This window comes from Coregonus lavaretus, assembly GCF_964263955.1.
Source record: "Coregonus lavaretus genome assembly, chromosome: 5".
In the NCBI taxonomy this organism is placed as follows: Eukaryota; Metazoa; Chordata; class Actinopteri; order Salmoniformes; family Salmonidae; genus Coregonus; species Coregonus lavaretus.
In genome coordinates, this window is record NC_139992.1 from 7,381,453 (window position 1) to 7,396,230 (window position 14,778).

Consider the following 14,778-nt stretch of genomic DNA (forward strand, 5'->3'; position numbering starts at 1 on the left):
GGTTTAATTATTGCTGTGCTATTTTTATTCATGCACATAGAAGAGGCTTTCGTGGACCATATAATGATGCTGCTCAACTTGCAGAACTGTTTCTCAACAATAAATCGGTCAGTGAAGTTTTAGTGGTCGGAGTGAATGGCGACGAAAGCTCTTCAACAAAAGGAACAATAATCTCTGAGAGCTTTTTGTGTTACGTAATTAGTTCCCTCGCTGACAAAGACATGAATTGCTTTTGTATAATGTATGTCACAAGCCAAAGTGCTGAGTTGGGTTGGGCATGGCTCTATTGAACAGTCAAGAGGGACCCTTGGCCTCTCCGAGGTGGCACACGAAAGCTGCGGTCTGACAGTGAACCTGCACGGGCTGTTAGGGGACAATCACCCTAAGCCTGGCAGGGTCCTGGAGGATGACAGCTGCTCATTAAAGTGTATTACTATTTTAGAAAGTAGAACATGGCTAATAAAACAGGAAAAGCTCAATAGAAGACCAAGTATACAGATTTGGACGAGATTATTGCAGAAATCGATTGGGAAAGTGACATAGAAGTTGATGAGGACTCAGTTAGTGATTACACTGTAGACTCGCGCTGATTTCTATTGGATGGGAAAGACGTAACTTTAGACAGGGAAGTAAAATACTTTCTTCTCATGCAGTTGTTTAAATGTTTGCATATTATTCATTTGAGATATTTTTATTTGATTGCTATATATATATATATATATATATATATATATATATATATATAAAATCACTATCATGAAATATGTTTACCAATTGTAATTAGGGCACTCGAAAACCACAGGCACAGCATGTGATAGTCAAAATAAAATACACATTGGCTAGGGCTCACCCCCCTGCTAAAATAATTGATGCAGGCTCACCCCCTGCTAAAATAAAGGGTCAATAAAATAAGTAAATAGTCAACTTGAGTTCTTACTGATTTTTTAAAATATTCTATAGTGCTACAGACTCAGTCAACATAAAATACACAATGGCTATGCTAATACATTTTAGGTCTGTATAAATACACTGCTCAAAAAAATTAAGGGAACACTTAAACAACACAATGTAACTCCAAGTCAATCACACTTCTGTGAAATCAAACTGTCCACTTAGGAAGCAACACTGATTGACAATAAATTTCACATGCTGTTGTGCAAATGGAATAGACAACAGGTGGAAATTATAGGCAATTAGCAAGACACCCCCAATAAAGGACTGGTTTTGCAGGTGGTGACCACAGACCTATTCTCAGTTCCTATGCTTCCTGGCTGATGTTTTGGTCACTTTTGAATGCTGGCGGTGCTTTGACTCTAGTGGTAGCATGAGACGGAGTCTACAACCCACACAAGTGGCTCAGGTAGTGCAGCTCATCCAGGATGGCACATCAATGCAAGCTGTGGCAAGAAGGTTTGCTGTGTCTGTCAGCATAGTGTCCAGAGCATGGAGGCGCTACCAGGAGACAGGCCAGTACATCAGGAGACGTGGAGGAGGCCGTAGGAGGGCAACAACCCAGCAGCAGGACTGCTACCTCCGCCTTTGTGCAAGGAGGAGCAGGAGGAGCACTGCCAGAGCCCTGCAAAATGACCTCCAGCAGGCCACAAATGTGCATGTATCTGCTCAAACGGTCAGAAACAGACTCCATGAGGGTGGTATGAGGGCCCGGCGTCCACAGGTGGGGGTTGTGCTTACAGCCCAACACCGTGCAGGACGTTTGGCATTTGCCAGAGAACACCAAGATTGGCAAATTCGCCACTGGCGCCCTGTGCTCTTCACAGATGAAAGCAGGTTCACACTGACCACGTGACAGACGTGACAGAGTCTGGAGACGCCGTGGAGAACGTTCTGCTGCCTGCAACATCCTCCAGCATGACCGGTTTGGCGGTGGGTCAGTCATGGTGTGGGGTGGCATTTCTTTGGGGGGCCGCACAGCCCTCCATGTGCTCGCCAGAGGTAGCCTGACTGCCATTAGGTACCGAGATGAGATCCTCAGACCCCTTGTGAGACCATATGCTGGTGCGGTTGGCCCTGGGTTCCTCCTAATGCAAGACAATGCTAGACCTCATGTGGCTGGAGTGTGTCAGCAGTTCCTGCAAGAGGAAGGCATTGATGCTATGGACTGGCCCGCCCGTTCCCCAGACCTGAATCCAATTGAGCACATCTGGGACATCATGTCTCGCTCCATCCACGAACGCCACGTTGCACCACAGACTGTCCAGGAGTTGGCGGATGCTTTAGTCCAAGTCTGGGAGGAGATCCCTCAGGAGACCATCCGCCACCTCATCAGGAGCATGCCCAGGCGTTGTAGGGAGGTCATACAGGCACGTGGAGGCCACACACACTACTGAGCCTAATTTTGACTTGTTTTAAGGACATTACATCAAAGTTGGATCAGCCTGTAGTGTGGTTTTCCACTTTAATTTTGAGGGTGACTCCAAATCCAGACCTCCATGGGTTGATACATTTGATTTCCATTGATAATTTTTGTGTGATTTTGTTGTCAGCACATTCAACTATGTAAAGGAAAAAATATTTAATAAGATTATTTCATTCATTCAGATCTAGGATGTGTTATTTTAGTGTTCCCTTTATTTTTTGAGCAGTGTACATTGTAGGTCTGCCCTATTTACTATTGGTAAATATATGTCATTATAGTGATTGTGTTCCCCAAACTCTAAAATATGTTTATAGATATGTGTTGTTTATTTGATGTATTGATGCATGGCTCATCCGTAAAAGTATTGATGCAGGGCTCACCCTTGCTAAAATAAAGGTAAAAAAAAATAAGTAATAGAAAACTTGACTTCTTACTGAACTTTTTACATCTTCTATTTTGCTAGAGACTCTGACTCTGAGCCAACACCAAAGAGACCACATTCAAGTCCTCCAGTAGAAACTGGTTCATTCAGTCAGACTCCTGCTACTGTCTCTGGCTCCACACCCACCCCGCCCGGCCATCTAGATGTGTGAAGGTTAGTGTCTTATGTAGGGAAGCTAATGATCCATCATGTATGACATTCTTGGGAGTGTATAAACGTGTATTTTTTATTACCATATCATTTTTGTATGTTCTCTATAGTTATGTACTTGAAAATGTATCAATTGACCAATTCGGCCACTTGGGTGCATTTGGGCAAACTCGTGAGGGACACCTGGGTGACTTCATACTAAATGTTATGTAGCACCCTCATTCTTGAAGGTATCAGTCTGAAAGTTTGCACATACACTGCATCTAAATTACTTCCAGCTTCCTATCTGAATGTATGGCTTTTCTTTTTCATGTCAAAGATGATGCAACAAAAATAAAAATATAATTTTTTTTGTGGGTTATTTGATATTTTACCAGATTCTATTGTGGTATGTTCTCCTACATTAATTTCACATTTCCACAAACGTCAAAGTGTTTCCTTTCAAATGGTACCAAGAATATGCATGTCCTTGCTTCAGGTCCTGAGCTACAGGAAGTTAGATTTGCGTTTGTCATTTTAGGAGGAAATTTAAAAGAAGGGTGTGATCCTTAATAAGCGGTTAAAGCTGGAGAATTGTTGATGGAGAGAGATGGAGTGCTAGCCGTACTATGTAATACTATGAATAAACAGGCAGTGTGTTGAGCAGCAGGAAGGATCAATCAACACTGTTTTGAAACATTGTGAAAAGGTATAGAACGATAGAAAGAACAACTCCCAGGATATTTGAGTGATCTTGTTTGATTGCAGTGATTTGTCCACTACTGCAGAGGTTACACAGTTATAAGTAGGTAAGCATTATGGAAAAGGTTAATGATGGAAGTGGAAACCTGTATTTGATTGTGTTGATTACTGGAACCCAACAATATAAATCACCAGGTCCCCAAAAACACTCCATGTGGCAGATCTTGAAATAGTGACTAAACTACTTACAGTATTGTTCTGCATGTAGACATCAGATTATTCATGTGGTGCTGTAACTAATGTATCGGGTCCTAGTTTCCACATACTGTAATTGACAGAATATATATATATTTTTTTGCTTACAGTTTCTCATGCTGCACTCTTAGAAAACAGGGTTTGAATAGGGTTCTTCTGCCGTCCCCATAGGATAACCCTTTTTGGTTCCAGGTAGAACTATTTTGGGTTCCATTTAGAACCCTATGTGGAAAAGGTTTTACATGGAACCCAAAATAGTTCTACCTGGAAACAAAATGGTTCTACGTGGAACCAAACAGGGTTCTTCACCGGGTTCTCCTATGGGGACAGCTGAAGAACCATTTTAGGTTGTAGATAGCACCTTTTTTTGTAAGAGTGTGGGTTCCCAATTAACACGTGGTGTGAGGTGTCAAAACATGAGATATTTTGCACTAGCCACTTTTGGAAACACAAAAGAAAAACAAGCTCCTCTCCTCATCATGCTTCTCAGTCTTAGGTTAACTGGCTCCTGGGTTCCATGGCAACCCAGTAAAAATTGTGGTCACACTTTATTTGTATAGTCCGGAATGTTCATCTGTAGATGATCTAAAACTGCATTTGATTGTAACTTCCATCAATGTAATTGTCTGCATCACTTCCAATCCCGCATGTTTATATATATATAAAATATACAGTGGGGAGAACAAGCATTTGATACACTGCCGATTTTGCAGGTTTTCCTACTTACAAAGCATGTAGAGGTCTGTAATTTTTATCATAGGTACACTTCAACTGTGAGAGACGGAATCTAAAACAAAAATCTAGAATATCACATTGTATGATTTTTAAGTAATTAATTTGCATTTTATTGCATGACATAAGTATTTGATCATCTACCAACCAGTCAGAATTCCGGCTCTCACAGACCTGTTAGATTTTCTTTAAGAAGCTCTCCTGTTCTCCACTCATTACCTGTATTAACTGCACCTGTTTGAACTCGTTACCTGTATAAAAGACACCTGTCCACACACTCAATCAAACAGACTCCAACCTCTTCACAATGGCCAAGACCAGAGAGTTGTGTAAGGACATCAGGGATAAAATTGTAGACCTGCACAAGGCTGGGATGGGCTACAGGACAATAGGCAAGCAGCATGGTGAGACGGCAACAACTGTTGGCGCAATTATTAGAAAATGGAAGAAGTTCAAGATGACGGTCAATCACCCTCGGTCTGGGGCTCCATGCAAGATCTCACCTCGTAAAATTACCAATGACCATCTGGATGATACAGAGGAGGAATGGGAGAAGGTAATGTGGTCTGATGAGACAAAAATAGAGCTTTTTGGTCTAAACTCCACTCGCCGTGTTTGGAGGAAGAAGAAGGATGAGTACAACCCCAAGAACACCATCCCAACCGTGAAGCATGGAGGTGGAAACATCATTCTTTGGGGATGCTTTTCTGCAAAGGGGACAGGACGACTGCACCGTATTGAGGGGAGGATGGATGGGGCCATGTATCGCGAGATCTTGGCCAACAACCATACTTCCCTCAGTAAGAGCATTGAAGATGGGTCGTGGCTGGGTCTTCCAGCATGACAACGACCCAAAACACACAGCCAGGGCAACTAAGGAGATGCTCCGTAAGAAGCATCTCAAGGACCTGGAGTGGCCTAGCCAGTCTCCAGACCTGAACCCATTAGAAAATCTTTGGAGGGAGCTGAAAGTCCGTATTGCCCCGACAGCCCCGAAACCTGAAGGATCTGGAGAAAGTCTGTATGGAGGAGTGGGCCAAAATCCCTGCTGCAGTGTGTGCAAACCTGGTCAAGACCTACAGGAAACGTATGATCTCTGTAATTGCAAACAAAGGTTTCTGTACCAAATATTAAGTTCTGCTTTTCTGATGTATCAAATACTTATGTCATGCAATAAAATGCAAATTAATTACTTAAAAATCATACAATGTGATTTTCTGGATTTTTGTCTCTCACTGTTGAAGTGTACCTATGATAAAAATTACAGACCTCTACATGCTTTGTAAGTAGGAAAACCTGCAAAATCGGCAGTGTATCAAATACTTGTTCTCCCCACTGTATATATATATATATATATATATATATATATATATATATATATATATATATATATAAACATGGGGGATTGGAAGTGATGCAGACAATTACATTGATGGAAGTGTCACGCTCTGGTTCCGGGACTTGGTATTTTAGCCAGAGTGTGTTAAGTATTGTTGTGTTTGGGTTGGTTGGGTGGTTATTGGTTGTTTCTGTGTTTGGTTGAGTGACTCCCAATCAGTGGTAACGAGTGTCAGCTGTCGGCTCGTTATCTCTGATTGGGAGCCATATTTAAACTGTCATTGTTCACCTTGGGGTTGTGGGTTTTTGTTCATTGTTCAGTAGTTTACATTTACATTTACGTCATTTAGCAGACGCTCTTATCCAGAGCGACTTACAGTTAGTGAGTGCATACATTATTGTTATTTTTATTTATTAATTTTTTTCATACCCCCCCCGTGGGAATCGAACCCACAACCCTGGCGTTGCAAACGCCATGCTCTACCAACTGAGCTACCATCCCCTGCCGGCCATTCCCTTCCCTACCTTAGACGACGCTGGGCCAATTGTGCGCCGCCCCATGGGTCTCCCGGTCACGGCCGGCTACGACAGAGCCTGGATTCGAACCAGGATCTCTAGTGGCACAGCTAGCACTGCGATGCAGTGCCTTAGACCACTGCGCCACTCGGGAGACCAGGATCTCTAGTTGTCACTGAGGACTTCACGATCGTGGTTTGTTTTGTATTCTCGTGTTGAATTATTAAAGTCAAGATGTTCACTCCCAACGCTGCGCTTTGGTCATACTTCTTAGGCGATCGTGACAGAAAAACCCACCACAACGAGACCAAGCAGCGTGTCCAGGAGCCAACGCCAGAAGCAACTCTAGCGGATATCCACTTCGACTGGGTCAAGCCGCGTGAGGAGGAGAGAGGTTGGACTTGGGAGCAGAGGATGGAGAGTCTGGAGAGTCTGGCGAGGAAGATAGATGCCTGGTCCACGGGGAGGAGAGACCCCCAGAAAATTTTTAGGGGGGGGCTCACGACGTCGGGGCAGAAGGTGTACGGCCCGGAGGAGTGCAAGAGGTTGGCAGATATGGCCGCCAGTTTAAGGGGGCCACTGGTTACGAAGGGGAAGGAAAGTGTGGAGGCACGGCGAGAGGTACTGGGGTGTGTTACCAGTCCAGTCCGGCCCGTTCCTGATCCCCGTGTAGGGCCAGGGGTGTGTGTCCCCAGTGCGGTTCTGTCTGTTCCTGTTCCTCGCATTGAACCTACGGTGCGCGTCGCCAGCCCAGCCCGGCCTGTCCCTGCTCAACGCACCAAGCCTACGGGGTGCGTCGCCAGCCCAGCCCGGCCTGTTCCTGCGCCCCGCACCAAGTCTGTGGTGCGTTTCGCCAGCCCAGCCCGGCCTGTCCCTGCTCTACGCACCAAGCCTACGGGGTGCGTCGCCAGCCCAGCCCGGCCTGTTCCTGCGCCCCGCACCAAGTCTGTGGTGCGTTTCGCCAGCCCAGCCCGGCCTGTCCCTGCTCTACGCACCAAGCCTAGGGGGTGCGTCGCCAGCCCAGCCCGGCCTGTCTCTGCTCTACGCACCAAGACTACGGTGTGCGTCGCCGGCCCAACCCGGACTGTTCCTGCCACTCGCACCAGGCTAAGGGGGCGAGTCGTCAACCTGGTTCAGCCTATTCCTGCTACTCGCACCAAGCCAGGGAGGCGAGTCGTCAACCTGAGGAGGTCCGTTCCGGCTCCACGCACCAAGCCGAGGGTGCGTATCGTCGGCCAGGTCCGGTCCGTTCCTGTCTCACGCGCCAAGCTAGGGGTGCGCGTCATCAGTTTGGATCCAGCCAGCTGGGTTGGATTGGACCGGGGCCATTACGGGGGGAGTTATGTAGGGTGGTGGTCAAGCCCGGAGACGGAGCCGCCTCCGAGGAGCAACACCCACCCAGCCCTCCCCTATTTGGGTTTTTGAGGCGCGGTCGCAGTCCGCGCCTTTAGGGGGGGGTACTGTCACGCTCTGGTTCCGGGACTTGGTATTTTAGCCAGAGTGTGTTAAGTATTGTTGTGTTTGGGTTGGTTGGGTGGTTATTGGTTGTTTCTGTGTTTGGTTGAGTGACTCCCAATCAGTGGTAACGAGTGTCAGCTGTCGGCTCGTTATCTCTGATTGGGAGCCATATTTAAACTGTCATTGTTCACCTTGGGGTTGTGGGTTTTTGTTCATTGTTCAGTAGTTGTCACTGAGGACTTCACGATCGTGGTTTGTTTTGTATTCTCGTGTTGAATTATTAAAGTCAAGATGTTCACTCCCAACGCTGCGCTTTGGTCATACTTCTTAGGCGATCGTGACAGGAAGTTACAATCAAATGCAGTTTTAGATCATCTACAGATGAAAATTCATATATTAGAGTTTGGGGAACACAATCACTATAATGAAATATGTTTACCAACAGTAAACAGGGCATGGCCCTACTCCATGGCTATTCTGAAAGTTCTAATAGAGGAGTCGAATAATGGAACACCCAATACTAGGCTCTCTGTAGCTCAGTTGGTAAAGCATGGCGTTTGCAACGCCAGGGTTGTGGGTTTGATTCCCGGGGGGGGCAGTATGAAAATGTATGCACTCACTAACTGTAAGTTGCTCTGGATAAGAGCATCTGCTAAATGACTAAAATGTAAAAATGTACTAGTCATGGTAGGGATTGTAATAATAAAACATATTTATAGTAGGTATAGTAATTTATAAAGGGATAAGACAGTATTACAAGAAAAGATAACAAGCTAAATAATACATCTTCAAATACAACTAAATTAGAACACAAGTACTCAATCAACAGAGTGGAGATAAAACCATAGCAAACAGAAGGCACAGTGTGGGGATATGTGTGGATGAATTGTGATGGAAGGCGTGGTGTGCGTTTTGGTGTTTGAATAAGTGTGGCGTTAAGTAAGTGAGAAAGGAAATGGTTGCATATCCCAGAACCAACATGTGTCTGTGAGCAGGGGTTGTGAGAGAGAGCTTTCAATTTTGTGCAGATGGATATACATTTTAAAGTATAGTATACATCTAATATATTTTTTAAAGTTTTCATAAAACTGCATTGTTGGTTAAGGGCTTGTAAGTAAGCATTTCACTGTAAGGTGTACACCTGTTGTATTCGGCGCATGTGGCAAATATAATTTTATTTTATTTTATTTGATCTACAGATGGTCATGCTATCAACAAACTATCTCTTGATAAGCAACTGCTTGCTAAGGTTACGGTTAGGTTTAGAATAAGGGTTAGGATAAGGGTTAAGGTTAGGGTTAGAGCTAGGGTTAGGGTTTGTAGATAGTTAGTTGAAATGTTACTGACAATCTGTAGATAGTCTGTAGACCATGGAGTATCCAGATAAAGTGTTACCCAAATTGTACAGTAAAACTTCACTCTTGCAATCAGTCACAGTTAATTAGAGACACTGTCGAAAGCAGAGTACCAATCAACAGTTTTTAATGTAGGCATCAAAGGAACCTGTCAAGTTTCTATAATTACAGAACCTTCTCATGAATTACTGTAGACACTGTAGATATGACTGGCAGGTTTCTATAATTACACAACCTTCTCATGAATTACTGTAGACCATGAAGAGATGACTGGCAGGTTTCTATAATTACACAACCTTCTCATGAATTACTGTAGACCATGAAGAGATGACTGGCAGGTTTCTATAATTACACAACCTTCTCATGAATTACTGTAGACCATGAAGAGATGACTGGCAGGTTTCTATAATTACACAACCTTCTCATGAATTACTGTAGACCATGAAGAGATGACTGGCAGGTTTCTATAATTACACAACCTTCTCATGAATTACTGTAGACCATGAAGAGATGACTGGCAGGTTTCTATAATTACACAACCTTCTCATGAATTTCTGTAGACCCTGAAGATATGACTGGCTTCACAGGTCCCCTGCCTTAGTTCATGTTCACTTACTTACACTTGTGAGAAAATGATTTCACAAGCTTCAGGTCCAAAATAAACGACAACGGTTTGTACCAGCACCATAGCATCAAATGAGGAGACAGCAATTATGTGCTTGCACAATCCAAACATAGCTGCTGGAACAAAGTCTGACAATAATCAAATGTAAAATTTGGGGTTAGTTGCAAAAGCTAAAAACAAAAGTCCCATGCATGTGCTTTAAGTGCAACATTGCCACATTGGCACATCACTTCAAAATTCAAATACTGTATACAGTAATTGTGATACCTGTCATGGATGCCACATGTGTCAAACTGCAGCTCCTTGTAGTCTCCTAGCCGTCCTTGGTGCACCAGGTTCAGGTCCATGGGCTGGCTGTTGATGGAGAAGAGACGCATGCACCCCTGGAATGCCAACGTTGAGTTCTCACAGCATGAGTCACTCGGGGACGAGGAGGGACAGCCTAATGGAACACACAGCAGAGGGACGTTTATGTAACCAAACACATCCCAAATCAGCTTCTACTGTAATAATGCAACAAAAGAGGCTTACACAAATATGTTAAGATGCTAAGAGGGTGGTGTGCTGACTGGTTTACTGACTGGAGACATGCAAGCAGAAATTGCGAAAATGAAAATGATCTAAACAGTACATGTACATTAATATTGTTTTATTCTTCTTAAGTGTGACAATCATGTACAGTTTTTTAATCTCTGTTATGGCTGAGAGAGAAGTCGCCAAAAAAAAGAGAGAGCAGAGTTAAACCTGTCAAGACATGCCACTATGCAAGTTGAAGCCTTTTAAAAGCAGCTTAATAAAACGCCAGCTATCAGAAGATTTTAGATTTACATGGCAAGTTCTGGAAGCTAAAGTCTGTACAGGGATGTATTAAGTACATCTTTGCCTACAAGGCAATGTCAATTAAGCTCCACTAAGGCACTGCAGTGACGTTGCCAAAGAGTGAGGCTTCGTAGGTATTACAGTCCCCAGTTTTATCAAGTCGTTGAGTTTCTACTGTAAATACCCAAACATATTTTAAAACCTAATCAACTTTTGGTCATATTATCTGTCCTCTTACCTCCGAAGTAGAGGCTGTCTCCTGCCTCCATGTGGTCCCCCAGCTCGATAGTTGAGGACGGCTCGTTGTCCAGAGTCATGGTGACCTGGAGACCTCGGGAGCTGAGACTCGCAGAGTGCCACAGTCCATCATTCACTTTGTGACCTGTGGACACATGGGGTCAGTTATGAGTTAAACAGTTTATCAAGACCCGATCAATCTCTGCATATGACTGCGGTTTTACAATAGTAACTACACTGTTACAAAAGCTTTTTAAGAAAACAATTTTAGAGTACAGTTTTATATTTAGATTTATAATCTTGTTTGTCTGCAACAAAGCTCTGCAATCACTCTGTTGCTGGTGTTGACTTTCTGGCTCTCCCTCCACGCTACACACACATTTCATATCGTTTCCCTCACACTATCAAATAAACAAAGGATCACCCACAACACGCAGTCTGTTGTGTTTGTGGTTCCATTTTGAGAAGGAACCAATGGAAAAACCTCAGAGGTATAATCTTTGCTTTTTTATTTAATTAAACTCAGGCTTTTACAGTGAAGGGCATCCAAGCTGTGTGTCTACAATCCCCTCTGTGCTTGCCATCTGCCTGCAGGGTTAGAGTGAGGTTGCAGGCTAGGAGAATTACTATGGAATGCGATTAAATGCGCTAGATTTCAGGCAGTAAATAGTTTGAAACAAACAAAAAATGCACACCTGGTGCAAACATTGACTCTGAAAAGCCTCCGACATGCAACAGATGGAGGACGACCTCTGACATGCAACAGATGGAGGAAGACCTCTGTATGTTTTTTCTGATCATATCTGGATTCTGTTGTAGTGATTGAGATCAGTCCAAAATGAGAACACAGACACAGACGGTTCAAACCTAACTATGTCTGTCTGCCTGCCTGCCTGCCTGCCAGCCTGCCTGCCTGCCTGCCTGTCTGCATGCATGCATGCATGCATGCATGCATGCATGCATGCATGTCTGTCTGTCTGTCTGTCTGTCTGTCTGTCTGTCTGTCTGTCTGTCTGTCTGTCTGTCTGTCTGTCTGTCTGTCTGTCTGTCTGTCTGTCTGTCTGTCTGTCTGTCTGCCTGCCTGCCTGCCTGCCTGCCTGCATGTCTGCCTGCCTGCCTGCCTGTCTGTCTGTCTGTCTGTCTGTCTGCGTGGAGGGATTCTGTGTTTTTGGATTTAGTTATTTCTACAGGATTAGCGAGACAGAGCATATTTAATCTCCCCATGGTGGGAAAAATTGACTAAATCAAATGCTTATCTTTGTGTGTGGACTCAGAAGGGAGAAGCACAGAGCCAACTGAATGGATTCTCTCTCATAATCTTTCCTATCACTATCAGACTATCTGTGTGGAAAACCACAAACATTCAGAGTCACAAATGCATTCTCTGCAATAATAAAATGGGTTTCTCATTGTCCGCCTGCTTCACTGGAATAAAGAGCCTTTTATACTCTGAGTCCCCATAGACAGAACCACTGATTCCAGCCTAGTATTGGTCTGGGTCAGCTAGACTAGAGGCTGTTGGCCTGGCCCTCACCGGTGGAGACCTCTTCTTTCTGCTGGGCTGACATGTGGTGGGTCAGGCGCAGCCGACTGTTGCTGATGTGCAGCTCCAGTCTCTGGGGCTCCAGGGCCAGCCGGGTGGAGAGCAGTAGCCCGTCTGGGTTCCACGTTCTGAACTGGAAACGCACCGTGAAGCCCCCCGAAGCAGACGGCGTGGCCGGGAGCGACAGGAAGCTGCTGCTGGAGCTCAGGAAGGTAGTGGACACCAGCTGGGGCTCAGAGCACGAAAAGGTCACGTTGCCCTGGAGACACACGGAACACACAATCTTACAGTCACCTTGCCCTGATCCACATTAACTCTCAACATTTCAGGGTTAATTAAAAAATGATGTCAACTCTGCAAGTGTAGTGCTGCTATTAATTACTACAAACACTCCCTACTGGCCCCCTTTCTAGAAAGGAGAGAAATAGAGAAAGAGATGGAGAAAGAGAGAGAGAGATATTTTAAAAAGAAAAACTATTTTAGTCATTTAGCAGACGCTCTTATCAGGAGCGACTTACAGATAGTGAGTGCATACTGGTCCCCTGTGGGAATCGAACCCACAACCCTGGCGTTGCAAACGCCATGCTCTACCAACTGAGCTACACGGGACTACATGGAGAAAGAGAGAGAGAGATGGAAAAAGAGAGAGAGAGATGGAGAAAGAGAGAGAGAGATGGAGAAAGAGAGAGAGAGAGATGGAGAAAGAGAGAAAGAGATGGAGAAAGAGAGAAAAACAGGTGCAGTATCGATAGAGAGAAAGAGATGGAGAGACATAGTATGAGGGGGAAAAGAGAGAGTAAGAGAGCGAGAATGAGAGAGAGAGAGAGAGAGAGAGAGAGAGAGAGAGAGAGAGAGAGAGAGAGAGAGAGAGAGAGAGAGAGAGAGAGAGAGAGAACGAGGGAATGAGAGAGACTAAATGAAGTCTACAGGGAGCTGGGTTAAATGTCACTGCCAACCCCACTGTGACTCCTAAGGACAGGAAGAGCCAGTACAGAGGACATGAGTTCCTGTACACAGGAAAAGGTCAGAGCAGTGTGGGGATGAACATATCATTGATCGCGGTGACATGGAGTGGCAGCAACTAACCCTTTCAAAGGGACTCTTCCATCAACTCAACCAAACTTGATTTCAGAGTGATTCTGTTTCAATAGGCTGACACTGACTCACACAGGCTTATTGTGTTCAGAAATCATTGATAACTTATGTTAGCTCTATTTCAGTGTTAGCGGATTCGTTTTTAGAGGTAAGGTGATACCCGCTGCGCGTCACACCCCTTGTGTTTGGGGCTGAGCCAGAAGGTTACTTAAGGTTAATATCCATTAAGATGTGTCATTTAGGGTCTGCACAAGACCCTGACATCTACCTTAAATAATGCAATCTGCCTCTATCCTACTACTAATACCTCTATACTGAATGGATCACTGGATACAGCTCCTGCTCCACCTCATCACTGAGCCCGGATCTCTTTTCCAAAATAAGAACAAGAGAAGAACATAGAACACTGTTTTCTGAGCTCAGAGTGGTTCTCACCATGCACTCTGTATCCCCTGTTTCCCTATCTGCAGTCTGACGGTTTATTAAGCAACAACTGTTCTGGTCCTCTGGCTCTCTAAGGTTAGGTGTTGTTAACCTCCACTTCTAACACAATGGAGCATTATCACTTACATAAGTGAATATCTTGGTAACGCAGTGCAAAATAAACCTGGGCCTTGGCCTATACATTAAAAATGAATAGTTGAAAAGCTCTTACCACGCTGTAGATCTGAGGCTTGCGTCGCTTGGCTAGGTCGATGATGTTGATCCCATTGTAGTAGAGGTTCTCGATGCAGCCATGGAAGTTCTTCCTCAGGAAGGTACCAGGCTTACCTGGCAGTGGGATGCCCCCGAAACTGAGCTATGATGAGGAAAGAGAGTGAAATATAGACATGTTAGAACGAAATAGAAGAAAAGTCCTATGAATGTACAGTGTCAGGTGTCACGTTGAAAAGAGATTCTAAAGAGATAGACCAAGGGCTCTATTGTCGGCTGGCGTTAAAGCGACGGCAGTGTCAAACGCTCGCTAGTTTGCAATTTCGTCATGTAAAAACTGGCGCACTGGCATTTTTCAGCCTTAACGCCAGGTTCGGCAATTTACCTGTCTTATATCAGCTCCTTGCGCTCAGATGGGTGGGTGGAAATATTTGAGGTGTGTCCTTAAAAACATGATCCAAGTGCTAATTTCAGGCAGCGCTGACAGGGATATTTAAGAGC

General features: G+C 44.5%; 1 protein-coding gene across 1 annotated transcript in view; it reads right to left on the bottom strand.

Moving 5' to 3' along the window:
• Nucleotides 1–14,778, bottom strand: part of LOC311129526 (contactin-associated protein-like 5) — a gene marked incomplete at its 5' end in the record, with an annotated part of 125,677 nt that overhangs the window by 35,335 nt on the left and 75,564 nt on the right. Inside the window, 4 exons of the mRNA XM_084161820.1 lie at nucleotides 10,197–10,371; nucleotides 10,987–11,130; nucleotides 12,520–12,787; nucleotides 14,279–14,422. Coding sequence (XP_084017946.1) covers nucleotides 10,197–10,371; nucleotides 10,987–11,130; nucleotides 12,520–12,787; nucleotides 14,279–14,422 — 731 coding nt within the window. The remainder of the gene's footprint in view (nucleotides 1–10,196; nucleotides 10,372–10,986; nucleotides 11,131–12,519; nucleotides 12,788–14,278; nucleotides 14,423–14,778) is intronic.